We start from the raw sequence: 25,476 nt of genomic DNA on the forward strand, positions 1-25,476 counted from the left end.
TGCGGTAGCGCTCAGCTCTGGGTTAGGGCCAGCGGGCCCCGCTCCCGCAGCGGGGGTGGTGGAGGAAGCGCTGGGAGAGAAGCAGCTCCTGGTGCCTGGGGCGAGCGCACAGGGTGGGCTCCTGGGTCCTGCTCGGCTCTGACTGGGGCCAGCCTCATCCTGCCCTGGCTCTGGGCCGCTGCTGCTGCTGCTGCTGCTGCTGCGCGTGAGCCGCCTGCGGGGTCAGTGCTGCTGTGCTCATGCCCCTGCTGCAGGCCTCTGAGGCAGGTTCCTGTGGATGGGCAGGTGCGTTTTCCTCCAGCAAGGGCTTTGCTGAGGAGGCTGGAGTCTGTCTGGGCGTGATCTCAAACCGAGGTGTCCATGCTGGCCACTGTGCTGGTGCCCGTTCTCCCCATGAGCTGCAGGCACCTGGCTGCTGCTGGGGGCAATGCCGAGGGTTCATGGGCTGCTTTCCTGTCTGTGACAGTTGTGCATTGCACTTTGTTGTTCTACCCTAGAAGTGATTGTGCTTGGCAGCAGGGAGGTTACTGTGTGAGGCCCGCCTGGACAAGTTCCTGTGTGATGTACTGTAGGTTACCCTGCTCTTGCAGGGGGGTTGGACTAGATGATCTTTTTAGGTCCCTTCCAACCCTTGGGATTCTGTGTGATTCTGTGTGATTCTGTGTGAGATAAGGTGCAAGTACCCAGCCCACTGGTGTGCGGCCGCAGGAATCAGAATAGTTCGGGTTGGAAAGGACCTCAAGATCATCCAGTTCCAACCCCCCTGCCATGGGCAGGGACACCTCACACTAAAGCATCCCACCCAAGGCTTCATCCAGCCTGGCCTTGAACACTGCCAGGGATGGAGCATTCCCAGCTTCCTTGGGCAACCCATTCCAGTGCCTCACCACCCTAACAGGAAAGAATTTCCTCCTTAGATCCAATCTAAACTTCCCCTGTGTAAGTTTTAACCCGTTACCCCTTGTCCTGTCACTACAGTCCCTGACAAAGAGTCCCTCTGCAGCATCCCTATGGAATCCCCTTCCTCCTCTGTTTAACCCCCCCGTCGCACCTCGGGTCCTGCTTTCTGTGAGCCATTCCCGTGTTGCAGCGGTGCTGGCATGTGCCATGGGGCTGCCCGTCTGAGACAGCTCCGTCACGTGCACCCACTGCAGCCCTGGGAGGTGCTTTCATGCTGAGCATCCCTGTCAGGTCTAAGGTGTCGTACTGGAGCAGTCCGGGCAAGTTCAACGTATTGAAGAGAAACATTAAAACGAAAAGAAAACCCCCACCTCCAGGGCCCCTCGTCCCGCCCGCGCGCTGTATGGCTGTATCACACGTGCCATTGCTGCTGGTAGTTTGTCCGAGTTTAATATCGCCACTTGTTCTGCCGCCGGCTCTGTGCTCTCATTGTGACCCTGCCGATGCTCGTGCCCCCGCCGGGCCCCGCCGCCGCTCCTGGGGGGCTGGGGGGGAGGGCGTGTCCCCGCCGGGCGCTGCCCGGGGCCGCGGTAGGCACGTCACAAAGCCCCTGCCGCAGCGCTGCCCCCGGCACTATATAAGCGCCGCAGCCGCACCCTCGGCTCAGTCCTCTCGCCCGGAGCTGGGCGGGCCGAGGAGGCGGAGCGTGAGCTTCCTTCCACGGCTTCAGCACGCGGCTGATCGGGCGGAGCCGTCGGCTCCAGGCGGCTGGTTGGACGGACGCGGAGGAGCGGGCTTCGAGCCCTGCAAGCGGCTGACGGGGCAGGCCCCGAGGGTTGGGCGCCGTTCATTGGGTGCGGGAACAGCGGCCCCTGCTCCTCGGGACACCTGCGTCTGGCGCGCGGTGGGGGGGGGGCCCAGGCGGGGAATGCCGGTCAGGGCCCTGCCGGTGTCGGGCCGGTGCCCGCGGCGGTGGCAGGGCCGGCCCAGGCCGTGTGCTGTTGTGCCAGCAACACGCGGTCCTGCGGTGGGAACAGAGCGGCCCAGTGTCCCCCACTCAACTGCCCGCCTCTCCCTGCAGCCGAGAGCGCCAGGCCTCACCATGCCGGTCATGGAGAAGCTGCGGAAGATAATGAAGCGGGCCCGGCGGGAGATGAGCAGGAGAGGGAAGGTGGCCGATCTGCTGGCTCGGGCTGTCAAGAAGGTGCTGCCGCAGAAGGCCGAGAGTGAACTCGCCCCCTGGAGCTTCTTCCAGCAGCTGCAGAAGATCTGCAGCACCTTAGGGCGCATGAGCTCCCCAGCCAAGGCTGCCGGACCCCAGTGCGGCCCCGAGGAGGAGCAGCAGGTCAAGCAGGGTAAGTGCCGGGGACTCAGTGGGCACAAGCGCAGCCCGCACTGCGCAGCTCACCCACCATTCCTCATCCCACAGAGAGCAGCGACGCCCCAGTGGGCCCAGGGGACGGGATCCCTGCGCCCCAGGTGGTGCTGTTCCCCATGGAGCGCCTGTCCATGCAGTGGCAGCGGGTGCACCCGATCGGCGCGGGACTGCGTAACCTCGGGAACACATGTTTCCTGAACTCCACCGTGCAGTGCCTCACGTACACCCCGCCGCTCGCTAACTACCTGCTTTCCAAGGAGCACCGCTGCACCAGTGAGTAGTGGGGCCTGGCTCGGCGGGCGGCTGTGCTGGCAGGTCCCTGCGCCCCGTGCTGGGCTCAGTATCTCAGCACACGTGGCTCTGGCAAGGGCCATGGGGGTGTCAGGAGGAACCTTCTCTGCTCCCTCCTGCCACTTCCCCACGGAGGTGCTGTTCCTGTGTACGGCTCCCTTTTCCCGGCCATAGCTGCATCCCTGAGCTTTGCATCCTTGCGTCTGGGGACCCTTGTGTCCATGGTGGGTGTAGCCAGGGCTAAGATGGCTCCAGCGGGATCTGCTGGCTTCGTGGGGACTGAGCTGGACGTCCCAAACAGCCCCAGCCTGCGTGAGGGCGGAAGGCTGCGTGCAGGCAGCAGATGCTGTTGATGCGTGGCTTAGAAAGGCAATGTGATAGGCATCGCTCCGACCTGTACTATCGCATCTCCCATCTCCTGCCCCATCTCCTGTACTGCTCTGACCTCTCCTGCGTTTGTCCCCAACCTCCTGTCATCTTCTCCTCTGCCACAGGTGACCAAGGCAGCTTCTGCATGATCTGTATCATGCAGAATCACGTGGCTCAGGCTTTTGCGAACAGTGGGAGCGTGATAGAGCCAACGGCCTTTGTCCAAGACCTCAAGGGTAGGAATGACTCCCCTGTGCTCCCCACCCCTCCCATAGCCGTGCTGGAGAGCAGGGAGTAGTGTGTGAGCAGAACCTTTGAGAAGAGGCCAGCAGAGCTCATGGAGCCTGCGGGGACCTGGTGACCTCATGGGCTGTGTGTGGGGTTCCCCCGTAGCGGACAGGACTCTGCCGTCCGCTTTGGTTTGAGGGGGCTCAACCGCTGGGGCCACCGCGGGAGGTGGGGTCTGTGTCTCGCAGCACGTGCCGGGGCTGATTGCTCCCTCTCCTGCAGAGATCGCTGGGCGCATGCGCTTCGGTCAGCAGGAGGACGCGCATGAATTCCTGCGTTACACCATCGACGCCATGCAGCAGTCCTGCCTGAGTGGCTGCACCAGGTACGTGGGGCCTCTCTCTGATGGGCTGTCCCTGCTCTTCTCCGCTGTCCTCTCGCTGTGGGGTCAGCGTGTTCCCCGGGCGGCACTTGCGTTCCTGGGCCCTTGCCCCGGGAAGCTGCGTTGCCCCTGCAGCGCCCAGCCCTGAGCTCCAGCCAGGAGTTTGTGCTGAGGACACCGTGGCGGCCACGGGGCGGCCGTGGTGCAGGAACGGTGTGAGAGCCGGTGCTGCTGTCTCTAGGTTGGATTGCGAGACCCAGGCAACGACACTGGTCCACCGGATCTTTGGCGGCTACCTGCGATCCCGTGGTGAGTGCTCGGTGCCAGGCCCCAGGCCTGCAGTCACTCGGGGCTGTTGCTTTGCCGGGAGCCCTGTAGTTAAAATGCTTTGGGAAAATCACTGAGCACATGGACGTGATCCGGAGCTGCAGTCGGTCAGTCCCGTGGGACCTGTGGGTCAGGAGCCCGGTTGTGGCGACGGCAAGAGCTGTCGGCCGTGGATGCCCAGCTCATCGCCACCAGGAAATGGACCCCCTGGCAACACTTGCTGTGCCAGCACGCAGTGGAATTGGCAGCCTTCCTCTGTGCCTCCTGGTGCTCCCGTCCCAGAGCTCGAGCCCGGAGAGGGGGAGGCAGTTCCTGCACTGTGCTGGGTGGCGACGGGTGCAGGTTGGTGTGCCAGGGTGTGCTCATTGCTCTTCCCTTTGCAGTGGAGTGTTTGGCGTGCAAGAGCGTCTCGGACACGTACGACCCTTTCCTGGACCTGCCACTGGAGATCTGGGTACTGCAGCGGGCTGGGGACGCGGTGCTCCTGCTCTCCTGGGGCCGGCATTGCGGCAGGGAGCGGGGCTGTGGCCTGGCCGGGCCAGCCGTGCGCTCACCTCTCCTCCGTCCTTGCAGCAAGCCAAAGACCTACGCAAGGCGCTGGAGCTGTTTGTGAAGCCAGACCTGCTGGGTGGGGAGAACCCCTACCTGTGCGCAGGGTGCGTGTGGGGCTGTGGGCAGGGACCTGGGCCAGCAGATGTGGCCGTGAGCAGGTGCCTGGTGCCTGCGGGGTCATTTCCCATGGCGTTTGCCACTTGGCCAGAGCTGGCAATCATCTGGGTGGTGGAACAGCTTGAATGACACAGCTCTTCCTGCGCAGATGCAACAACAGAGTCTCGGCAACAAAACGCTTCAGCATCCACCGAGCCTCCAACGTTCTCACGCTGTCACTGAAGAGGTTCTTCTGTGGTGGACAGAAAATCACCAAGGTGAGCGCTCGGCAGTGCAGAGCTCGGGCTGTCTTCTTGCCGGAGCAGCAGGGTGGGAGGAGGTCCTGCCGCTCTTGGCCAGCCTCGCGCCAGCAGCTCGTGCTGGCACCTTCCTCACGGTGACCTCTGCCTGGGGAGGGCAGCTCCTGCTCCCTCAGGAGATGGACACGCAGGCCAGCTGAGCTGCTCCTGCTCTAGCAAGAAACCCGCCTGCTGTGCAGGCTCCCGAGGCATCCTCTCTTCCTCTGCAGGCTGTGCCGTACCCCGAGTTCCTCGACATCCGCCCGTACATGTCAGAGGACAAGGGGGATCCTGTAATGTATGGGCTGTATGCAGTGCTGGTGCACTCTGGGTACAGCTGCCACACGGGGCACTACTACTGCTATGTGAAGGTGAGCCCGGGGCACTCTGGGGTGGGAGCTGCTGGGTCCCTGCAGGGTGCGGGAAGGAGGATGCCCAGCAGATGTGCACGGTGGTGAACACTGGAGGGATGCGGGGTACAGGCTGTGCTCCAGTCTGGTCTTCGGGCCAGGAGAGGCCCTGGACACAGCCCAACCCCATTCTCTTTTCTCCTTCTGCAGGCGAGCAACGGGCAATGGTATCACATGAATGACAGTATGGTCCGCTGCACCAGTGTCGACGTGGTCCTCAACCAGGAGGCCTACCTGCTGTTCTACGTGAGGTGGGAGCGCCTGCAGCTCTCTGATCGAGAGCGGTTCATTTGGTCAAACAGTCGCAGTTAACCCGTGCCCTTGTCTTCCAGGCTCTCCGGCCCAGAGAAGAGCTTGGACAGGCCCATTGCCAGAGCTGTCCCCAGGCTGACTGGCTCCGAGGGCACCGTCTCCAAAGAGGCCAAGAAAACTGTGAGCCACAGGCCCCTGTTGCCATCACTGGTGAGTCCTGGAGGCTGCTCTTGGGCAGTGCTCACAGGAGCTGGGAGGTGCTGTCCCTCGGGCCGCTCTGCTGCAGCCGGGCAGGGAGCAGGCTCTTTGCAGGAGGGATCCTGCTGGGTCGTGGGTGCCTGCGTGGCCCCGAGGGCAGGATCACTTTGTGCCCCTGGCTCCTTGAATTCTCTCCGCCCTGAACTTCTCCCTCTCTCTTTGTCCAGGGACGCAGCGTGTGGCCAGAGAGGAGGGGGCCAGGGCCGGAGGTCGGGGTGCCCGTGGACCGCAGCACATTGAGTACGGGACCAGAGCTGCGGAACGGCCCCGCCCCAGAGAAGCTGCCCGCTACATCGCTGCCAAGCGGGGCGCCCTTCAAAGCCACCTGTGTGGGCACAGCGCTGCCCCGTGCCGCAGCCCAGAGCCCAGAGCCTCCCAGGTCCGCGTCATCCCTGGGCTCCAGCAGCACCAGCGGAGCACGCTCAGCTGAAGCAGATCATCCCCAGCAGAGCTCCTGGGAGGAAAGGATGCCGCCTGCCCGGGCCACATCCCCAGTGCTGCTGGGCCTCACCCAGCAGCCCGGGAGCACTGCGCATAGAGCCCGTGACTCGGAGGAGGACTCGGGAAGCAGCAGTGCTGCCAGCCCAGCGCATGCTGCAGTGGGGAAGCTGGTCACAGTTTCCCAGGAGGCCGGGAGCAGAACCAGCAGCTCCAGCACCTCTCGGGAGACGGACCGTGGCACCGACGTCCCCAGTGCCGCGCCGGCCGCCCCCACAGCCACCAGGCGCAGGAAGGCGAAATGCCCCTGGTCGGCCAGCGCCGCTGTGGGGCAGAGCAGCGGCACATCACCACCACCGGCCAAGAAGCTGGCGCTCTCTGCCAGAAAGGTGAGCCTGAGCTTCTGCCGGGGCCTTCAGCAGGTGCCTTGTGTCTTCAGAAGCGGGCTTGTGATGGCAGCAAGTGCAGAGCCGGGGCTGGGGATCGTGCCTGGCCAGAGAGGGTGGAGAGAGCCCCAGCCCAGGCTGCGGAGGGGGGGCAGAGCTGCTGCTGTTCACATGAGTGACGCAGGAGAGATGGCTCCTGTCTTGCTGAGGACACAGGGCAGCCTCGCCAGCCCTCGCTGGGGCGAGCGGGAGCAGGAGGGCTCAGAGCTGCCCTCTGGGCACAGCGGTGCAGCCGGGGCTCAGCACCGGGCCCCGGGGCTTCTGGTCTTGAAACTTCCTTGCTTCCTTTTTTCCTTTGTGCTCCTACCTAAAAGCACTTCTGATTCCTCTTCCACCACCCCGCTTCCCTCCCCCCGTGCAGGCCCCCTTTCCCTGGGCTCCCTTCTTGACTTTCCCCTCTTGGCTGACGGAATCCTCTTGTCTTCAGCTCACCAAGTCTTTATTTGTGCCAGTCCCTGCAGGGCAGGAAGCTGCACAGGAGTGCCCACCACGCGTGGCATCGCGCGCAAGTCGCTGGCAGCAGCTTCCCACCGAACAGCAGCCGCCCCAGCTCGGCTCTGCTGCCTTTGGGCACGTGCAGGTGAGCGGTGCCCATCGCTGCCCGGCTCCTGCGCCGCAGCCAGGCCACCTGCGGCCTCGGGGGGCTCCTCGAGGTGATTCTGGCCTCGGCGCTGGCTCGGGGGTGATTTCGGCATCTGGCTCCCCTGCTCTGGACTGCCCCATGGCCAGCCCAGCCCCTCAGCACCCAGCCTCCCCCCCGGACAGTGCTGGTCCATCACCACCCCTCACACCACCTTTCTCTCTGCAGCTGGGAGGAGCTCAGACCGGTCACCACTGGCTCCTTCACAAAGAAGAGGCGGCACGAGGCAATCAGCAGCCTCGGTGCTCCAGCGGCTCAAGAGGAGGTCTCCATCCCACACAAGAAGAAGAGAGTCCTCCTGCTGTGAAGGCCTCTGAGCCCCTGGAGGGCCTGGAGGCAGCAGGTCCCAGTCGTGACGAGGAGGCGCCGGGCTCGCAGGCCCTGGAGAGCTGGCCCATGTCATCCCCCCGTGCCCACCCAGACTGGGAGCCCACCTTGCTGCAAGGAGGGCAAAGAAAGGGAAAGAGGAGGAAGATGAGCAGCACCACAGAATCACAGAATCCCAAGGGTTGGAAGGGACCTAAAAAGATCATCTAGTCCAACCCCCCTGCAAGAGCAGGGTAACCTACAGTACATCACACAGGAACTTGTCCAGGCGGGCCTTGAATATCTCCAGTGTAGGAGACTCCACAACCCCCCTGGGCAACCTGTTCCAGTGCTCTGTCACTCTTACAGTAAAGAAGTTCTTCCTGATGTTAACGTGGAACTTCCTATGCTCCAGTTTACACCCATTGCCCCTTGTCCTATCACTGGATATCACTGAAAAAAGCCTAGCTCCATCATCCTGACACCCACCCTTTACATATTTGTAAACATTGATGAGGTCACCCCTCAGTCTCCTCTTCTCCAAGCTAAAGAGACCCAGCTCCCTCAGCCTCTCCTCATAAGGGAGATGTTCCACTCCCTTCATCATCTTTGTGGCTCTGCGCTGGACTCCTTCCAGCAATTCCCTGTCCTTCTTGAACAGAGGGGCCCAGAACTGGACGCAATATTCCAGATGCGGCCTCACCAAGGCTGAGTAGAGGGGGAGGAGAACCTCTCTTGACCTACTAACCACTCCCTTTCTAATGCACCCTAAGATGCCATTTGCCTTCTTGGCCACAAGAGCACATTGCTGGCTCATGGTCATCCTCCTATCCACCAGGACCCCCAGGTCCCTTTCCCCTTCGCTGCTTTCCAGCAGGTCAACCCCCAACCTGTACTGGTACATGGGGTTGTTCTTCCCCAGATGCAAGACTCTACACTTGCCCTTGTTAAATTTCATCAAGTTTCTCCCCGCCCAACTCTCCAGCCTGTCCAGGTCTCGCTGAATGGCAGCACAGTCCTCTGGTGTGTCAGCCACTCCTCCCAGTTTTGTGTCATCAGCAAACTTGCTGAGGGTGCACTCAGTTCCCTCATCCAGGTCATTGATGAAAATATTAAACAGCACCGGTCCCAGCACCGACCCCTGAGGAACTCCACTAGTCACAGACCTCCAGCTAGATTCTGCGCCATTGACCACAACTCTCTGCCTTCTTCCTTTCAACCAGTTCTCGATCCACCTCACTACTTGATCGTCAAGCCCACACTTCTTTAGCTTATCTATGAGGATGCTGTGGGAGACAGTATCAAATGCCTTACTGAAATCAAGAAAAACTACATCTACCGCTCTACCATCATCCCTCCACCTAGTCACTTCCTCATAGAAGGCTATAAGGTTGGTCATACATGACTTCCCCCTCATAAAACCATGTTGGCTGTTCTTAATGACCCCCTCATCCTTGATATGCCTAGTGATGGAGTCAAGAATAAGTTGTTCCATCACCTTTCCAGGGATGGAGGTAAGGCTGACCGGTCTATAATTACCCGGGTCCTCCTTCTTGCCCTTTTTATAGATTGGTGTGACCTTTGCCATCCGCCAATCCTCAGGCACCTCGCCCGTTTCCAGGCAGCTGCCTAGACCTGTAAGCACCAGAGACTGCACACCAGTGCTCCAAAGGGCCATTAGGGCAGACAAGCCACCAGCTCTCCAGGCTGCAGGCACAGGGTCATGCTTGCGGTGCGAATGACTTTGGCAGCTGGCGTAAAAATTTACCCCCAGCTCCTCCCTGCCCAGGACAGGCCCCAGTATGCCCAAGTCCCCTGCACCCTCATGACATTGTTGGTCCTGACAGTGTCTTTTGGGGCACGGGATCTGCCTTGGACGATGAGCCTCTGCCTCGTGCTCACCTTGCCTGTTTCCACAGTGGCAGCGGACAGCCAGGCTGGGGCTGGGCACAGGCACTGCCCTGCTGCCCAAAGGCCTGCACATGGCCGTGGGGCTGGCACAGCACCAATGACCCAGCTGGAGTCCACAGTGGTGGAGCAGCTGCTTGTGGATTCCTTGGACAAAGCTTATGGCAAACAAGGTAATTAATCCCTTCTTGCCTGGGTGGGCGAGCAGCAGCGCAGCTCCCCTGCCTTGAGCCCTGCCAGGGCCTGAGCTAGAGCCAGGCTGCTGCACCCAGGTGGGGTCCTGGAGTGAGGGGCTCCAACCCTGGCCCTGTGCTGGCGGGAGCCGTGGAGCATGGCCTGGGGCTCTGTGCTGACAACGCTGCCTTGCAGTCTTGACCTGGAATGGCGGTGTCTCGGCTGTCAGTTGGGATGCCATTCAGTCTGCAGCCTCAGCTCGCAGGAAGACCATCCTCGATGAGTGGGATGAGGAGTTTGACAGAGGGAAGGTGGGTGCTGGCCCCATCCCTGGCTGGGCTGGTGGGAAGAACCTTGGGCCTCCTTGTGCTGACCCCGAGCCTTCCTGCCTCTGCACAGGTGAAGAAGGTGAAAAAGCGGAGGAGGGAGCAGAGACACCAGAACCCCTTCCAGTGGCTGCACCGCCAGCGCAGCTTCTGGGCAGTGACGCATCCGGCCAAGGCAGCGAGCCTGCGCCACCGGCTCTGAGGTGAGCAGGTCCAGGGGCCCGGAGCAGAGCCGCAGGGGGCAGGCGCAGGGCAGCTGCATGGCGGGTGCTCACACGGCTCCTTTCCTTCCAGCCCGAGTGCCAGCGAGCGGCAGGAGCAGCCCCTGCCATGGAGGCCTGTCCCGGGAGCTGCTGTGGAGGGAAGAGGACACCGCTCCCCACAGCTCCACGCCCATGTCCCTGCCTTCTGCTGTGAAGGAGCCCGGGAGGACCGTGCCTCGTCCGGGCTCCTTCAGCAGCTTCCCTGCGCCTAGGGCTGGAGCAGCCCTTTCTCCCCCCCAAGCCTGGAGCCCGGCTCGGGGGGGGCTCCTGCCAAGTGCCTCAGGACCGTCGCTGCTGCTCCAGCCCCATGACCCCGGCTGCGGTCCGCGCCTGGGGCTGCCCTTCCCCCTCCTACCCCCCCTTTCCCTCCTCTCCACGTTGGAGGCACCGTTAACGTTAACTTTCACCGGCCCTGCCCGTGCCGCGCACGGGGGTTGGCGCCTCGCGGGGCCGGGGCGGCCGCGGCCGGCAATAAAGATGTGTTGGTGATGCGGTAGCGCTCAGCTCTGGGTTAGGGCCAGCGGGCCCCGCTCCCGCAGCGGGGGTGGTGGAGGAAGCGCTGGGAGAGAAGCAGCTCCTGGTGCCTGGGGCGAGCGCACAGGGTGGGCTCCTGGGTCCTGCTCGGCTCTGACTGGGGCCAGCCTCATCCTGCCCTGGCTCTGGGCCGCTGCTGCTGCTGCTGCTGCTGCTGCTGCGCGTGAGCCGCCTGCGGGGTCAGTGCTGCTGTGCTCATGCCCCTGCTGCAGGCCTCTGAGGCAGGTTCCTGTGGATGGGCAGGTGCGTTTTCCTCCAGCAAGGGCTTTGCTGAGGAGGCTGGAGTCTGTCTGGGCGTGATCTCAAACCGAGGTGTCCATGCTGGCCACTGTGCTGGTGCCCGTTCTCCCCATGAGCTGCAGGCACCTGGCTGCTGCTGGGGGCAATGCCGAGGGTTCATGGGCTGCTTTCCTGTCTGTGACAGTTGTGCATTGCACTTTGTTGTTCTACCCTAGAAGTGATTGTGCTTGGCAGCAGGGAGGTTACTGTGTGAGGCCCGCCTGGACAAGTTCCTGTGTGATGTACTGTAGGTTACCCTGCTCTTGCAGGGGGGTTGGACTAGATGATCTTTTTAGGTCCCTTCCAACCCTTGGGATTCTGTGTGATTCTGTGTGATTCTGTGTGAGATAAGGTGCAAGTACCCAGCCCACTGGTGTGCGGCCGCAGGAATCATAGAATAGTTCGGGTTGGAAAGGACCTCAAGATCATCCAGTTCCAACCCCCCTGCCATGGGCAGGGACACCTCACACTAAAGCATCCCACCCAAGGCTTCATCCAGCCTGGCCTTGAACACTGCCAGGGATGGAGCATTCCCAGCTTCCTTGGGCAACCCATTCCAGTGCCTCACCACCCTAACAGGAAAGAATTTCCTCCTTAGATCCAATCTAAACTTCCCCTGTGTAAGTTTTAACCCGTTACCCCTTGTCCTGTCACTACAGTCCCTGACAAAGAGTCCCTCTGCAGCATCCCTATGGAATCCCCTTCCTCCTCTGTTTAACCCCCCCGTCGCACCTCGGGTCCTGCTTTCTGTGAGCCATTCCCGTGTTGCAGCGGTGCTGGCATGTGCCATGGGGCTGCCCGTCTGAGACAGCTCCGTCACGTGCACCCACTGCAGCCCTGGGAGGTGCTTTCATGCTGAGCATCCCTGTCAGGTCTAAGGTGTCGTACTGGAGCAGTCCGGGCAAGTTCAACGTATTGAAGAGAAACATTAAAACGAAAAGAAAACCCCCACCTCCAGGGCCCCTCGTCCCGCCCGCGCGCTGTATGGCTGTATCACACGTGCCATTGCTGCTGGTAGTTTGTCCGAGTTTAATATCGCCACTTGTTCTGCCGCCGGCTCTGTGCTCTCATTGTGACCCTGCCGATGCTCGTGCCCCCGCCGGGCCCCGCCGCCGCTCCTGGGGGGCTGGGGGGGAGGGCGTGTCCCCGCCGGGCGCTGCCCGGGGCCGCGGTAGGCACGTCACAAAGCCCCTGCCGCAGCGCTGCCCCCGGCACTATATAAGCGCCGCAGCCGCACCCTCGGCTCAGTCCTCTCGCCCGGAGCTGGGCGGGCCGAGGAGGCGGAGCGTGAGCTTCCTTCCACGGCTTCAGCACGCGGCTGATCGGGCGGAGCCGTCGGCTCCAGGCGGCTGGTTGGACGGACGCGGAGGAGCGGGCTTCGAGCCCTGCAAGCGGCTGACGGGGCAGGCCCCGAGGGTTGGGCGCCGTTCATTGGGTGCGGGAACAGCGGCCCCTGCTCCTCGGGACACCTGCGTCTGGCGCGCGGTGGGGGGGGGGCCCAGGCGGGGAATGCCGGTCAGGGCCCTGCCGGTGTCGGGCCGGTGCCCGCGGCGGTGGCAGGGCCGGCCCAGGCCGTGTGCTGTTGTGCCAGCAACACGCGGTCCTGCGGTGGGAACAGAGCGGCCCAGTGTCCCCCACTCAACTGCCCGCCTCTCCCTGCAGCCGAGAGCGCCAGGCCTCACCATGCCGGTCATGGAGAAGCTGCGGAAGATAATGAAGCGGGCCCGGCGGGAGATGAGCAGGAGAGGGAAGGTGGCCGATCTGCTGGCTCGGGCTGTCAAGAAGGTGCTGCCGCAGAAGGCCGAGAGTGAACTCGCCCCCTGGAGCTTCTTCCAGCAGCTGCAGAAGATCTGCAGCACCTTAGGGCGCATGAGCTCCCCAGCCAAGGCTGCCGGACCCCAGTGCGGCCCCGAGGAGGAGCAGCAGGTCAAGCAGGGTAAGTGCCGGGGACTCAGTGGGCACAAGCGCAGCCCGCACTGCGCAGCTCACCCACCATTCCTCATCCCACAGAGAGCAGCGACGCCCCAGTGGGCCCAGGGGACGGGATCCCTGCGCCCCAGGTGGTGCTGTTCCCCGTGGAGCGCCTGTCCATGCAGTGGCAGCGGGTGCACCCGATCGGCGCGGGACTGCGTAACCTCGGGAACACATGTTTCCTGAACTCCACCGTGCAGTGCCTCACGTACACCCCGCCGCTCGCTAACTACCTGCTTTCCAAGGAGCACCGCTGCACCAGTGAGTAGTGGGGCCTGGCTCGGCGGGCGGCTGTGCTGGCAGGTCCCTGCGCCCCGTGCTGGGCTCAGTATCTCAGCACACGTGGCTCTGGCAAGGGCCATGGGGGTGTCAGGAGGAACCTTCTCTGCTCCCTCCTGCCACTTCCCCACGGAGGTGCTGTTCCTGTGTACGGCTCCCTTTTCCCGGCCATAGCTGCATCCCTGAGCTTTGCATCCTTGCGTCTGGGGACCCTTGTGTCCATGGTGGGTGTAGCCAGGGCTAAGATGGCTCCAGCGGGATCTGCTGGCTTCGTGGGGACTGAGCTGGACGTCCCAAACAGCCCCAGCCTGCGTGAGGGCGGAAGGCTGCGTGCAGGCAGCAGATGCTGTTGATGCGTGGCTTAGAAAGGCAATGTGATAGGCATCGCTCCGACCTGTACTATCGCATCTCCCATCTCCTGCCCCATCTCCTGTACTGCTCTGACCTCTCCTGCGTTTGTCCCCAACCTCCTGTCATCTTCTCCTCTGCCACAGGTGACCAAGGCAGCTTCTGCATGATCTGTATCATGCAGAATCACGTGGCTCAGGCTTTTGCGAACAGTGGGAGCGTGATAGAGCCAACGGCCTTTGTCCAAGACCTCAAGGGTAGGAATGACTCCCCTGTGCTCCCCACCCCTCCCATAGCCGTGCTGGAGAGCAGGGAGTAGTGTGTGAGCAGAACCTTTGAGAAGAGGCCAGCAGAGCTCATGGAGCCTGCGGGGACCTGGTGACCTCATGGGCTGTGTGTGGGGTTCCCCCGTAGCGGACAGGACTCTGCCGTCCGCTTTGGTTTGAGGGGGCTCAACCGCTGGGGCCACCGCGGGAGGTGGGGTCTGTGTCTCGCAGCACGTGCCGGGGCTGATTGCTCCCTCTCCTGCAGAGATCGCTGGGCGCATGCGCTTCGGTCAGCAGGAGGACGCGCATGAATTCCTGCGTTACACCATCGACGCCATGCAGCAGTCCTGCCTGAGTGGCTGCACCAGGTACGTGGGGCCTCTCTCTGATGGGCTGTCCCTGCTCTTCTCCGCTGTCCTCTCGCTGTGGGGTCAGCGTGTTCCCCGGGCGGCACTTGCGTTCCTGGGCCCTTGCCCCGGGAAGCTGCGTTGCCCCTGCAGCGCCCAGCCCTGAGCTCCAGCCAGGAGTTTGTGCTGAGGACACCGTGGCGGCCGCGGGGTGGCCGTGGTGCAGGGACGGTGTGAGAGCCGGTGCTGCTGTCTCTAGGTTGGATTGCGAGACCCAGGCAACGACACTGGTCCACCGGATCTTTGGCGGCTACCTGCGATCCCGTGGTGAGTGCTCGGTGCCAGGCCCCAGGCCTGCAGTCACTCGGGGCTGTTGCTTTGCCGGGAGCCCTGTAGTTAAAATGCTTTGGGAAAATCACTGAGCACATGGACGTGATCCGGAGCTGCAGTCGGTCAGTCCCGTGGGACCTGTGGGTCAGGAGCCCGGTTGTGGCGACGGCAAGAGCTGTCGGCCGTGGATGCCCAGCTCATCGCCACCAGGAAATGGACCCCCTGGCAACACTTGCTGTGCCAGCACGCAGTGGAATTGGCAGCCTTCCTCTGTGCCTCCTGGTGCTCCCGTCCCAGAGCTCGAGCCCGGAGAGGGGGAGGCAGTTCCTGCACTGTGCTGGGTGGCGACGGGTGCAGGTTGGTGTGCCAGGGTGTGCTCATTGCTCTTCCCTTTGCAGTGGAGTGTTTGGCGTGCAAGAGCGTCTCGGACACGTACGACCCTTTCCTGGACCTGCCACTGGAGATCTGGGTACTGCAGCGGGCTGGGGACGCGGTGCTCCTGCTCTCCTGGGGCCGGCATTGCGGCAGGGAGCGGGGCTGTGGCCTGGCCGGGCCAGCCGTGCGCTCACCTCTCCTCCGTCCTTGCAGCAAGCCAAAGACCTACGCAAGGCGCTGGAGCTGTTTGTGAAGCCAGACCTGCTGGGTGGGGAGAACCCCTACCTGTGCGCAGGGTGCGTGTGGGGCTGTGGGCAGGGACCTGGGCCAGCAGATGTGGCCGTGAGCAGGTGCCTGGTGCCTGCGGGGTCATTTCCCATGGCGTTTGCCACTTGGCCAGAGCTGGCAATCATCTGGGTGGTGGAACAGCTTGAATGACACAGCTCTTCCTGCGCAGATGCAACAACAGAGTCTCGGCAACAAAACGCTTCAGCATCCACCGAGCCTCCAATGTTCTCACGCTGTCACTGAAGAGGTTCTTCTGTGGTGGACAGAAAATCACCAAGGTGAGCGCTCGGCAGTGCAGAGCTCGGGCTGTCTTCTTGCCGGAGCAGCAGGGTGGGAGGAGGTCCTGCCGCTCTTGGCCAGCCTCGCGCCAGCAGCTCGTGCTGGCACCTTCCTCACGGTGACCTCTGCCTGGGGAGGGCAGCTCCTGCTCCCTCAGGAGATGGACACGCAGGACAGCTGAGCTGCTCCTGCTCTAGCAAGAAACCCGCCTGCTGTGCAGGCTCCCGAGGCATCCTCTCTTCCTCTGCAGGCTGTGCCGTACCCCGAGTTCCTCGACATCCGCCCGTACATGTCAGAGGACAAGGGGGATCCTGTAATGTATGGGCTGTATGCAGTGCTGGTGCACTCTGGGTACAGCTGCCACACGGGGCACTACTACTGCTATGTGAAGGTGAGCCCGGGGCACTCTGGGGTGGGAGCTGCTGGGTCCCTGCAGGGTGCGGGAAGGAGGATGCCCAGCAGATGTGCACGGTGGTGAGCACTGGAGGGATGCGGGGTACAGGCTGTGCTCCAGTCTGGTCTTCGGGCCAGGAGAGGCCCTGGACACAGCCCAACCCCATTCTCTTTTCTCCTTCTGCAGGCGAGCAACGGGCAATGGTATCACATGAATGACAGTATGGTCCGCTGCACCAGTGTCGACGTGGTCCTCAACCAGGAGGCCTACCTGCTGTTCTACGTGAGGTGGGAGCGCCTGCAGCTCTCTGATCGAGAGCGGTTCATTTGGTCAAACAGTCGCAGTTAACCCGTGCCCTTGTCTTCCAGGCTCTCCGGCCCAGAGAAGAGCTTGGACAGGCCCATTGCCAGAGCTGTCCCCAGGCTGACTGGCTCCGAGGGCACCGTCTCCAAAGAGGCCAAGAAAACTGTGAGCCACAGGCCCCTGTTGCCATCACTGGTGAGTCCTGGAGGCTGCTCTTGGGCAGTGCTCACAGGAGCTGGGAGGTGCTGTCCCTCGGGCCGCTCTGCTGCAGCCGGGCAGGGAGCAGGCTCTTTGCAGGAGGGATCCTGCTGGGTCGTGGGTGCCTGCGTGGCCCCGAGGGCAGGATCACTTTGTGCCCCTGGCTCCTTGAATTCTCTCCGCCCTGAACTTCTCCCTCTCTCTTTGTCCAGGGACGCAGCGTGTGGCCAGAGAGGAGGGGGCCAGGGCCGGAGGTCGGGGTGCCCGTGGACCGCAGCACATTGAGTACGGGACCAGAGCTGCGGAACGGCCCCGCCCCAGAGAAGCTGCCCGCTACATCGCTGCCAAGCGGGGCGCCCTTCAAAGCCACCTGTGTGGGCACAGCGCTGCCCCGTGCCGCAGCCCAGAGCCCAGAGCCTCCCAGGTCCGCGTCATCCCTGGGCTCCAGCACCACCAGCGGAGCACGCTCAGCTGAAGCAGATCATCCCCAGCAGAGCTCCTGGGAGGAAAGGATGCCGCCTGCCCGGGCCACATCCCCAGTGCTGCTGGGCCTCACCCAGCAGCCCGGGAGCACTGCGCATAGAGCCCGTGACTCGGAGGAGGACTCGGGAAGCAGCAGTGCTGCCAGCCCAGCGCATGCTGCAGTGGGGAAGCTGGTCACAGTTTCCCAGGAGGCCGGGAGCAGAACCAGCAGCTCCAGCACCTCTCGGGAGACGGACCGTGGCACCGACGTCCCCAGTGCCGCGCCGGCCGCCCCCACAGCCACCAGGCGCAGGAAGGCGAAATGCCCCTGGTCGGCCAGCGCCGCTGTGGGGCAGAGCAGCGGCACATCACCACCACCGGCCAAGAAGCTGGCGCTCTCTGCCAGAAAGGTGAGCCTGAGCTTCTGCCGGGGCCTTCAGCAGGTGCCTTGTGTCTTCAGAAGCGGGCTTGTGATGGCAGCAAGTGCAGAGCCGGGGCTGGGGATCGTGCCTGGCCAGAGAGGGTGGAGAGAGCCCCAGCCCAGGCTGCGGAGGGGGGGCAGAGCTGCTGCTGTTCACATGAGTGACGCAGGAGAGATGGCTCCTGTCTTGCTGAGGACACAGGGCAGCCTCGCCAGCCCTCGCTGGGGCGAGCGGGAGCAGGAGGGCTCAGAGCTGCCCTCTGGGCACAGCGGTGCAGCCGGGGCTCAGCACCGGGCCCCGGGGCTTCTGGTCTTGAAACTTCCTTGCTTCCTTTTTTCCTTTGTGCTCCTACCTAAAAGCACTTCTGATTCCTCTTCCACCACCCCGCTTCCCTCCCCCCGTGCAGGCCCCCTTTCCCTGGGCTCCCTTCTTGACTTTCCCCTCTTGGCTGACGGAATCCTCTTGTCTTCAGCTCACCAAGTCTTTATTTGTGCCAGTCCCTGCAGGGCAGGAAGCTGCACAGGAGTGCCCACCACGCGTGGCATCGCGCGCAAGTCGCTGGCAGCAGCTTCCCACCGAACAGCAGCCGCCCCAGCTCGGCTCTGCTGCCTTTGGGCACGTGCAGGTGAGCGGTGCCCATCGCTGCCCGGCTCCTGCGCCGCAGCCAGGCCACCTGCGGCCTCGGGGGGCTCCTCGAGGTGATTCTGGCCTCGGCGCTGGCTCGGGGGTGATTTCGGCATCTGGCTCCCCTGCTCTGGACTGCCCCATGGCCAGCCCAGCCCCTCAGCACCCAGCCTCCCCCCCGGACAGTGCTGGTCCATCACCACCCCTCACACCACCTTTCTCTCTGCAGCTGGGAGGAGCTCAGACCGGTCACCACTGGCTCCTTCACAAAGAAGAGGCGGCACGAGGCAATCAGCAGCCTCGGTGCTCCAGCGGCTCAAGAGGAGGTCTCCATCCCACACAAGAAGAAGAGAGTCCTCCTGCTGTGAAGGCCTCTGAGCCCCTGGAGGGCCTGGAGGCAGCAGGTCCCAGTCGTGACGAGGAGGCGCCGGGCTCGCAGGCCCTGGAGAGCTGGCCCATGTCATCCCCCCGTGCCCACCCAGACTGGGAGCCCACCTTGCTGCAAGGAGGGCAAAGAAAGGGAAAGAGGAGGAAGATGAGCAGCACCACAGAATCACAGAATCCCAAGGGTTGGAAGGGACCTAAAAAGATCATCTAGTCCAACCCCCCTGCAAGAGCAGGGTAACCTACAGTACATCACACAGGAACTTGTCCAGGCGGGCCTTGAATATCTCCAGTGTAGGAGACTCCACAACCCCCCTGGGCAACCTGTTCCAGTGCTCTGTCACTCTTACAGTAAAGAAGTTCTTCCTGATGTTAACGTGGAACTTCCTATGCTCCAGTTTACACCCATTGCCCCTTGTCCTATCACTGGATATCACTGAAAAAAGCCTAGCTCCATCATCCTGACACCCACCCTTTACATATTTGTAAACATTGATGAGGTCACCCCTCAGTCTCCTCTTCTCCAAGCTAAAGAGACCCAGCTCCCTCAGCCTCTCCTCATAAGGGAGATGTTCCACTCCCTTCATCATCTTTGTGGCTCTGCGCTGGACTCCTTCCAGCAATTCCCTGTCCTTCTTGAACAGAGGGGCCCAGAACTGGACGCAATATTCCAGATGCGGCCTCACCAAGGCTGAGTAGAGGGGGAGGAGAACCTCTCTTGACCTACTAACCACTCCCTTTCTAATGCACCCTAAGATGCCATTTGCCTTCTTGGCCACAAGAGCACATTGCTGGCTCATGGTCATCCTCCTATCCACCAGGACCCCCAGGTCCCTTTCCCCTTCGCTGCTTTCCAGCAGGTCAACCCCCAACCTGTACTGGTACATGGGGTTGTTCTTCCCCAGATGCAAGACTCTACACTTGCCCTTGTTAAATTTCATCAAGTTTCTCCCCGCCCAACTCTCCAGCCTGTCCAGGTCTCGCTGAATGGCAGCACAGTCCTCTGGTGTGTCAGCCACTCCTCCCAGTTTTGTGTCATCAGCAAACTTGCTGAGGGTGCACTCAGTTCCCTCATCCAGGTCATTGATGAAAATATTAAACAGCACCGGTCCCAGCACCGACCCCTGAGGAACTCCACTAGTCACAGACCTCCAGCTAGATTCTGCGCCATTGACCACAACTCTCTGCCTTCTTCCTTTCAACCAGTTCTCGATCCACCTCACTACTTGATCGTCAAGCCCACACTTCTTTAGCTTATCTATGAGGATGCTGTGGGAGACAGTATCAAATGCCTTACTGAAATCAAGAAAAACTACATCTACCGCTCTACCATCATCCCTCCACCTAGTCACTTCCTCATAGAAGGCTATAAGGTTGGTCATACATGACTTCCCCCTCATAAAACCATGTTGGCTGTTCTTAATGACCCCCTCATCCTTGATATGCCTAGTGATGGAGTCAAGAATAAGTTGTTCCATCACCTTTCCAGGGATGGAGGTAAGGCTGACCGGTCTATAATTACCCGGGTCCTCCTTCTTGCCCTTTTTATAGATTGGTGTGACCTTTGCCATCCGCCAATCCTCAGGCACCTCGCCCGTTTCCAGGCAGCTGCCTAGACCTGTAAGCACCAGAGACTGCACACCAGTGCTCCAAAGGGCCATTAGGGCAGACAAGCCACCAGCTCTCCAGGCTGCAGGCACAGGGTCATGCTTGCGGTGCGAATGACTTTGGCAGCTGGCGTAAAAATTTACCCCCAGCTCCTCCCTGCCCAGGACAGGCCCCAGTATGCCCAAGTCCCCTGCACCCTCATGACATTGTTGGTCCTGACAGTGTCTTTTGGGGCACGGGATCTGCCTTGGACGATGAGCCTCTGCCTCGTGCTCACCTTGCCTGTTTCCACAGTGGCAGCGGACAGCCAGGCTGGGGCTGGGCACAGGCACTGCCCTGCTGCCCAAAGGCCTGCACATGGCCGTGGGGCTGGCACAGCACCAATGACCCAGCTGGAGTCCACAGTGGTGGAGCAGCTGCTTGTGGATTCCTTGGACAAAGCTTATGGCAAACAAGGTAATTAATCCCTTCTTGCCTGGGTGGGCGAGCAGCAGCGCAGCTCCCCTGCCTTGAGCCCTGCCAGGGCCTGAGCTAGAGCCAGGCTGCTGCACCCAGGTGGGGTCCTGGAGTGAGGGGCTCCAACCCTGGCCCTGTGCTGGCGGGAGCCGTGGAGCATGGCCTGGGGCTCTGTGCTGACAACGCTGCCTTGCAGTCTTGACCTGGAATGGCGGTGTCTCGGCTGTCAGTTGGGATGCCATTCAGTCTGCAGCCTCAGCTCGCAGGAAGACCATCCTCGATGAGTGGGATGAGGAGTTTGACAGAGGGAAGGTGGGTGCTGGCCCCATCCCTGGCTGGGCTGGTGGGAAGAACCTTGGGCCTCCTTGTGCTGACCCCGAGCCTTCCTGCCTCTGCACAGGTGAAGAAGGTGAAAAAGCGGAGGAGGGAGCAGAGACACCAGAACCCCTTCCAGTGGCTGCACCGCCAGCGCAGCTTCTGGGCAGTGACGCATCCGGCCAAGGCAGCGAGCCTGCGCCACCGGCTCTGAGGTGAGCAGGTCCAGGGGCCCGGAGCAGAGCCGCAGGGGGCAGGCGCAGGGCAGCTGCATGGCGGGTGCTCACACGGCTCCTTTCCTTCCAGCCCGAATGCCAGCGAGCGGCAGGAGCAGCCCCTGCCATGGAGGCCTGTCCCGGGAGCTGCTGTGGAGGGAAGAGGACACCGCTCCCCACAGCTCCACGCCCATGTCCCTGCCTTCTGCTGTGAAGGAGCCCGGGAGGACCGTGCCTCGTCCGGGCTCCTTCAGCAGCTTCCCTGCGCCTAGGGCTGGAGCAGCCCTTTCTCCCCCCCAAGCCTGGAGCCCGGCTCGGGGGGGGCTCCTGCCAAGTGCCTCAGGACCGTCGCTGCTGCTCCAGCCCCATGACCCCGGCTGCGGTCCGCGCCTGGGGCTGCCCTTCCCCCTCCTACCCCCCCTTTCCCTCCTCTCCACGTTGGAGGCACCGTTAACGTTAACTTTCACCGGCCCTGCCCGTGCCGCGCACGGGGGTTGGCGCCTCGCGGGGCCGGGGCGGCCGCGGCCGGCAATAAAGATGTGTTGGTGATGCGGTAGCGCTCAGCTCTGGGTTAGGGCCAGCGGGCCCCGCTCCCGCAGCGGGGGTGGTGGAGGAAGCGCTGGGAGAGAAGCAGCTCCTGGTGCCTGGGGCGAGCGCACAGGGTGGGCTCCTGGGTCCTGCTCGGCTCTGACTGGGGCCAGCCTCATCCTGCCCTGGCTCTGGGCCGCTGCTGCTGCTGCTGCTGCTGCTGCTGCGCGTGAGCCGCCTGCGGGGTCAGTGCTGCTGTGCTCATGCCCCTGCTGCAGGCCTCTGAGGCAGGTTCCTGTGGATGGGCAGGTGCGTTTTCCTCCAGCAAGGGCTTTGCTGAGGAGGCTGGAGTCTGTCTGGGCGTGATCTCAAACCGAGGTGTCCATGCTGGCCACTGTGCTGGTGCCCGTTCTCCCCATGAGCTGCAGGCACCTGGCTGCTGCTGGGGGCAATGCCGAGGGTTCATGGGCTGCTTTCCTGTCTGTGACAGTTGTGCATTGCACTTTGTTGTTCTACCCTAGAAGTGATTGTGCTTGGCAGCAGGGAGGTTACTGTGTGAGGCCCGCCTGGACAAGTTCCTGTGTGATGTACTGTAGGTTACCCTGCTCTTGCAGGGGGGTTGGACTAGATGATCTTTTTAGGTCCCTTCCAACCCTTGGGATTCTGTGTGATTCTGTGTGATTCTGTGTGAGATAAGGTGCAAGTACCCAGCCCACTGGTGTGCGGCCGCAGGAATCATAGAATAGTTCGGGTTGGAAAGGACCTCAAGATCATCCAGTTCCAACCCCCCTGCCATGGGCAGGGACACCTCACACTAAAGCATCCCACCCAAGGCTTCATCCAGCCTGGCCTTGAACACTGCCAGGGATGGAGCATTCCCAGCTTCCTTGGGCAACCCATTCCAGTGCCTCACCACCCTAACAGGAAAGAATTTCCTCCTTAGATCCAATCTAAACTTCCCCTGTGTAAGTTTTAACCCGTTACCCCTTGTCCTGTCACTACAGTCCCTGACAAAGAGTCCCTCTGCAGCATCCCTATGGAATCCCCTTCCTCCTCTGTTTAACCCCCCCGTCGCACCTCGGGTCCTGCTTTCTCTGAGCCATTCCCGTGTTGCAGCGGTGCTGGCATGTGCCATGGGGCTGCCCGTCTGAGACAGCTCCGTCACGTGCACCCACCGCAGCCCTGGGAGGTGCTTTCATGCTGAGCATCCCTGTCAGGTCTAAGGTGTCGTACTGGAGCAGTCCGGGCAAGTTCAACGTATTGAAGAGAAACATTAAAACGAAAAGAAAACCCCCACCTCCAGGGCCCCTCGTCCCGCCCGCGCGCTGTATGGCTGTATCACACGTGCCATTGCTGCTGGTAGTTTGTCCGAGTTTAATATCGCCACTTGTTCTGCCGCCGGCTCTGTGCTCTCATTGTGACCCTGCCGATGCTCGTGCCCCCGCCGGGCCCCGCCGCCGCTCCTGGGGGGCTGGGGGGGAGGGCGTGTCCCCGCCGGGCGCTGCCCGGGGCCGCGGTAGGCACGTCACAAAGCCCCTGCCGCAGCGCTGCCCCCGGCACTATATAAGCGCCGCAGCCGCACCCTCGGCTCAGTCCTCTCGCCCGGAGCTGGGCGGGCCGAGGAGGCGGAGCGTGAGCTTCCTTCCACGGCTTCAGCACGCGGCTGATCGGGCGGAGCCGTCGGCTCCAGGCGGCTGGTTGGACGGACGCGGAGGAGCGGGCTTCGAGCCCTGCAAGCGGCTGACGGGGCAGGCCCCGAGGGTTGGGCGCCGTTCATTGGGTGCGGGAACAGCGGCCCCTGCTCCTCGGGACACCTGCGTCTGGCGCGCGGTGGGGGGGGGGCCCAGGCGGGGAATGCCGGTCAGGGCCCTGCCGGTGTCGGGCCGGTGCCCGCGGCGGTGGCAGGGCCGGCCCAGGCCGTGTGCTGTTGTGCCAGCAACACGCGGTCCTGCGGTGGGAACAGAGCGGCCCAGTGTCCCCCACTCAACTGCCCGCCTCTCCCTGCAGCCGAGAGCGCCAGGCCTCACCATGCCGGTCATGGAGAAGCTGCGGAAGATAATGAAGCGGGCCCGGCGGGAGATGAGCAGGAGAGGGAAGGTGGCAGATCTGCTGGCTCGGGCTGTCAAGAAGGTGCTGCCGCAGAAGGCCGAGAGTGAACTCGCCCCCTGGAGCTTCTTCCAGCAGCTGCAGAAGATCTGCAGCACCTTAGGGCGCATGAGCTCCCCAGCCAAGGCTGCCGGACCCCAGTGCGGCCCCGAGGAGGAGCAGCAGGTCAAGCAGGGTAAGTGCCGGGGACTCAGTGGGCACAAGCGCAGCCCGCACTGCGCAGCTCACCCACCATTCCTCATCCCACAGAGAGCAGCGACGCCCCAGTGGGCCCAGGGGACGGGATCCCTGCGCCCCAGGTGGTGCTGTTCCCCGTGGAGCGCCTGTCCATGCAGTGGCAGCGGGTGCACCCGATCGGCGCGGGACTGCGTAACCTCGGGAACACATGTTTCCTGAACTCCACCGTGCAGTGCCTCACGTACACCCCGCCGCTCGCTAACTACCTGCTTTCCAAGGAGCACCGCTGCACCAGTGAGTAGTGGGGCCTGGCTCGGCGGGCGGCTGTGCTGGCAGGTCCCTGCGCCCCGTGCTGGGCTCAGTATCTCAGCACACGTGGCTCTGGCAAGGGCCATGGGGGTGTCAGGAGGAACCTTCTCTGCTCCCTCCTGCCACTTCCCCACGGAGGTGCTGTTCCTGTGTACGGCTCCCTTTTCCCGGCCATAGCTGCATCCCTGAGCTTTGCATCCTTGCGTCTGGGGACCCTTGTGTCCATGGTGGGTGTAGCCAGGGCTAAGATGGCTCAGCGGGATCTGCTGGCTTCGTGGGACTGAGCTGGACGTCCCAAACAGCCCCAGCCTGCGTGAGGGCGGAAGGCTGCGTGCAGCAGCAGATGCTGTTGATGCGTGGCTTAGAAAGGCAATGTGATAGGCATCGCTCCGACCTGTACTATCGCATCTCCCATCTCCTGCCCCATCTCCTGTACTGCTCTGACCTCTCCTGCGTTTGTCCCCACCTCCTGTCATCTTCTCCTCTGCCACAGGTGACCAAGGCAGCTTCTGCATGATCTGTATCATGCAGAATCACGTGGCTCAGGCTTTTGCGAACAGTGGGAGCGTGATAGAGCCAACGGCCTTTGTCCAAGACCTCAAGGGTAGGAATGACTCCCCTGTGCTCCCCACCCCTCCCATAGCCGTGCTGGAGAGCAGGGAGTAGTGTGTGAGCAGAACCTTTGAGAAGAGGCCAGCAGAGCTCATGGAGCCTGCGGGGACCTGGTGACCTCATGGGCTGTGTGTGGGGTTCCCCCGTAGCGGACAGGACTCTGCCGTCCGCTTTGGTTTGAGGGGGCTCAACCGCTGGGGCCACCGCGGGAGGTGGGGTCTGTGTCTCGCAGCACGTGCCGGGGCTGATTGCTCCCTCTCCTGCAGAGATCGCTGGGCGCATGCGCTTCGGTCAGCAGGAGGACGCGCATGAATTCCTGCGTTACACCATCGACGCCATGCAGCAGTCCTGCCTGAGTGGCTGCACCAGGTACGTGGGGCCTCTCTCTGATGGGCTGTCCCTGCTCTTCTCCGCTGTCCTCTCGCTGTGGGGTCAGCATGTTCCCCGGGCGGCACTTGCGTTCCTGGGCCCTTGCCCCGGGAAGCTGCGTTGCCCCTGCAGCGCCCAGCCCTGAGCTCCAGCCAGGAGTTTGTGCTGAGGACACCGTGGCGGCCGCGGGGTGGCCGTGGTGCAGGGACGGTGTGAGAGCCGGTGCTGCTGTCTCTAGGTTGGATTGCGAGACCCAGGCAACGACACTGGTCCACCGGATCTTTGGCGGCTACCTGCGATCCCGTGGTGAGTGCTCGGTGCCAGGCCCCAGGCCTGCAGTCACTCGGGGCTGTTGCTTTGCCGGAGCCCTGTAGTTAAAATGCTTTGGGAAAATCACTGAGCACATGGACGTGATCCGGAGCTGCAGTCGGTCAGTCCCGTGGGACCTGTGGGTA

General features: G+C 62.6%; 5 protein-coding genes across 5 annotated transcripts in view; all 5 read left to right on the top strand.

Moving 5' to 3' along the window:
• The first annotated feature begins 2,051 nt into the window (after positions 1-2,051).
• Positions 2,052-8,057, top strand: LOC136021546 (ubiquitin carboxyl-terminal hydrolase 36-like). Its single transcript, XM_065693868.1, has 14 exons — positions 2,052-2,255; positions 2,330-2,551; positions 3,064-3,174; positions 3,449-3,551; positions 3,790-3,857; positions 4,259-4,329; positions 4,449-4,531; positions 4,693-4,801; positions 5,053-5,193; positions 5,383-5,483; positions 5,565-5,694; positions 5,910-6,569; positions 7,079-7,206; positions 7,435-8,057. Exons 1-14 carry the CDS (start codon positions 2,054-2,056, stop codon positions 7,571-7,573), a joined length of 2,268 nt encoding a protein of 755 aa, XP_065549940.1. The 5' UTR covers positions 2,052-2,053; the 3' UTR covers positions 7,574-8,057.
• Positions 8,058-9,310: 1,253 nt separating this feature from the next.
• On the top strand, positions 9,311-10,227 carry LOC136021619 (ubiquitin carboxyl-terminal hydrolase 36-like). The gene is made up of 3 exons (XM_065694044.1): positions 9,311-9,653; positions 9,850-9,965; positions 10,054-10,227. The coding sequence occupies exons 1-3, from the start codon at positions 9,311-9,313 to the stop codon at positions 10,180-10,182; spliced, it is 588 nt and encodes a 195-aa protein (XP_065550116.1). The 3' UTR covers positions 10,183-10,227.
• Positions 10,228-12,788: 2,561 nt separating this feature from the next.
• On the top strand, positions 12,789-18,604 carry LOC136021251 (ubiquitin carboxyl-terminal hydrolase 36-like). The gene is made up of 14 exons (XM_065693257.1): positions 12,789-12,992; positions 13,067-13,288; positions 13,801-13,911; positions 14,186-14,288; positions 14,527-14,594; positions 14,996-15,066; positions 15,186-15,268; positions 15,430-15,538; positions 15,790-15,930; positions 16,120-16,220; positions 16,302-16,431; positions 16,647-17,306; positions 17,816-17,943; positions 18,172-18,604. The coding sequence occupies exons 1-14, from the start codon at positions 12,791-12,793 to the stop codon at positions 18,308-18,310; spliced, it is 2,268 nt and encodes a 755-aa protein (XP_065549329.1). The 5' UTR covers positions 12,789-12,790; the 3' UTR covers positions 18,311-18,604.
• Positions 18,605-20,047: 1,443 nt separating this feature from the next.
• LOC136021620 (ubiquitin carboxyl-terminal hydrolase 36-like) lies at positions 20,048-21,469 on the top strand. The gene is made up of 4 exons (XM_065694045.1): positions 20,048-20,390; positions 20,587-20,702; positions 20,791-20,920; positions 21,012-21,469. The coding sequence occupies exons 1-3, from the start codon at positions 20,048-20,050 to the stop codon at positions 20,917-20,919; spliced, it is 588 nt and encodes a 195-aa protein (XP_065550117.1). The 3' UTR covers position 20,920; positions 21,012-21,469.
• A 1,176-nt stretch (positions 21,470-22,645) lies between these two features.
• The window catches only part of LOC136021621 (ubiquitin carboxyl-terminal hydrolase 36-like), a 7,727-nt gene continuing 4,896 nt past the window's right edge, over positions 22,646-25,476 (top strand). The window contains exons 1-5 of the mRNA XM_065694046.1: positions 22,646-23,729; positions 23,804-24,025; positions 24,534-24,644; positions 24,919-25,021; positions 25,260-25,338. Coding sequence (XP_065550118.1) covers positions 22,646-23,729; positions 23,804-24,025; positions 24,534-24,644; positions 24,919-25,021; positions 25,260-25,338 — 1,599 coding nt within the window. The remainder of the gene's footprint in view (positions 23,730-23,803; positions 24,026-24,533; positions 24,645-24,918; positions 25,022-25,259; positions 25,339-25,476) is intronic.

Source organism: Lathamus discolor, chromosome 13, assembly GCF_037157495.1.
Source record: "Lathamus discolor isolate bLatDis1 chromosome 13, bLatDis1.hap1, whole genome shotgun sequence".
NCBI lineage: Eukaryota > Metazoa > Chordata > Aves > Psittaciformes > Psittacidae > Lathamus > Lathamus discolor.

Coding starts and splice junctions, on each gene's coding strand:
- LOC136021620 (XM_065694045.1), top strand. CDS start 20,048: ATGACTTTGGCAGCTGGCGTAAAAATTTACCCCCAGCTCCTCCCTGCC. Junction 20,391..20,586: donor CAAAGCTTATGGCAAACAAG/GTAATTAATCCC, acceptor GCTGCCTTGCAG/TCTTGACCTGGAATGGCGGT. Junction 20,703..20,790: donor AGGAGTTTGACAGAGGGAAG/GTGGGTGCTGGC, acceptor GCCTCTGCACAG/GTGAAGAAGGTGAAAAAGCG.
- LOC136021546 (XM_065693868.1), top strand. CDS start 2,054: ATGAGCAGGAGAGGGAAGGTGGCCGATCTGCTGGCTCGGGCTGTCAAG. Junction 2,256..2,329: donor GGAGCAGCAGGTCAAGCAGG/GTAAGTGCCGGG, acceptor CTCATCCCACAG/AGAGCAGCGACGCCCCAGTG. Junction 4,532..4,692: donor AACCCCTACCTGTGCGCAGG/GTGCGTGTGGGG, acceptor CTTCCTGCGCAG/ATGCAACAACAGAGTCTCGG.
- LOC136021251 (XM_065693257.1), top strand. CDS start 12,791: ATGAGCAGGAGAGGGAAGGTGGCCGATCTGCTGGCTCGGGCTGTCAAG. Junction 12,993..13,066: donor GGAGCAGCAGGTCAAGCAGG/GTAAGTGCCGGG, acceptor CTCATCCCACAG/AGAGCAGCGACGCCCCAGTG. Junction 15,931..16,119: donor ACTACTACTGCTATGTGAAG/GTGAGCCCGGGG, acceptor CTCCTTCTGCAG/GCGAGCAACGGGCAATGGTA.
- LOC136021619 (XM_065694044.1), top strand. CDS start 9,311: ATGACTTTGGCAGCTGGCGTAAAAATTTACCCCCAGCTCCTCCCTGCC. Junction 9,654..9,849: donor CAAAGCTTATGGCAAACAAG/GTAATTAATCCC, acceptor GCTGCCTTGCAG/TCTTGACCTGGAATGGCGGT. Junction 9,966..10,053: donor AGGAGTTTGACAGAGGGAAG/GTGGGTGCTGGC, acceptor GCCTCTGCACAG/GTGAAGAAGGTGAAAAAGCG.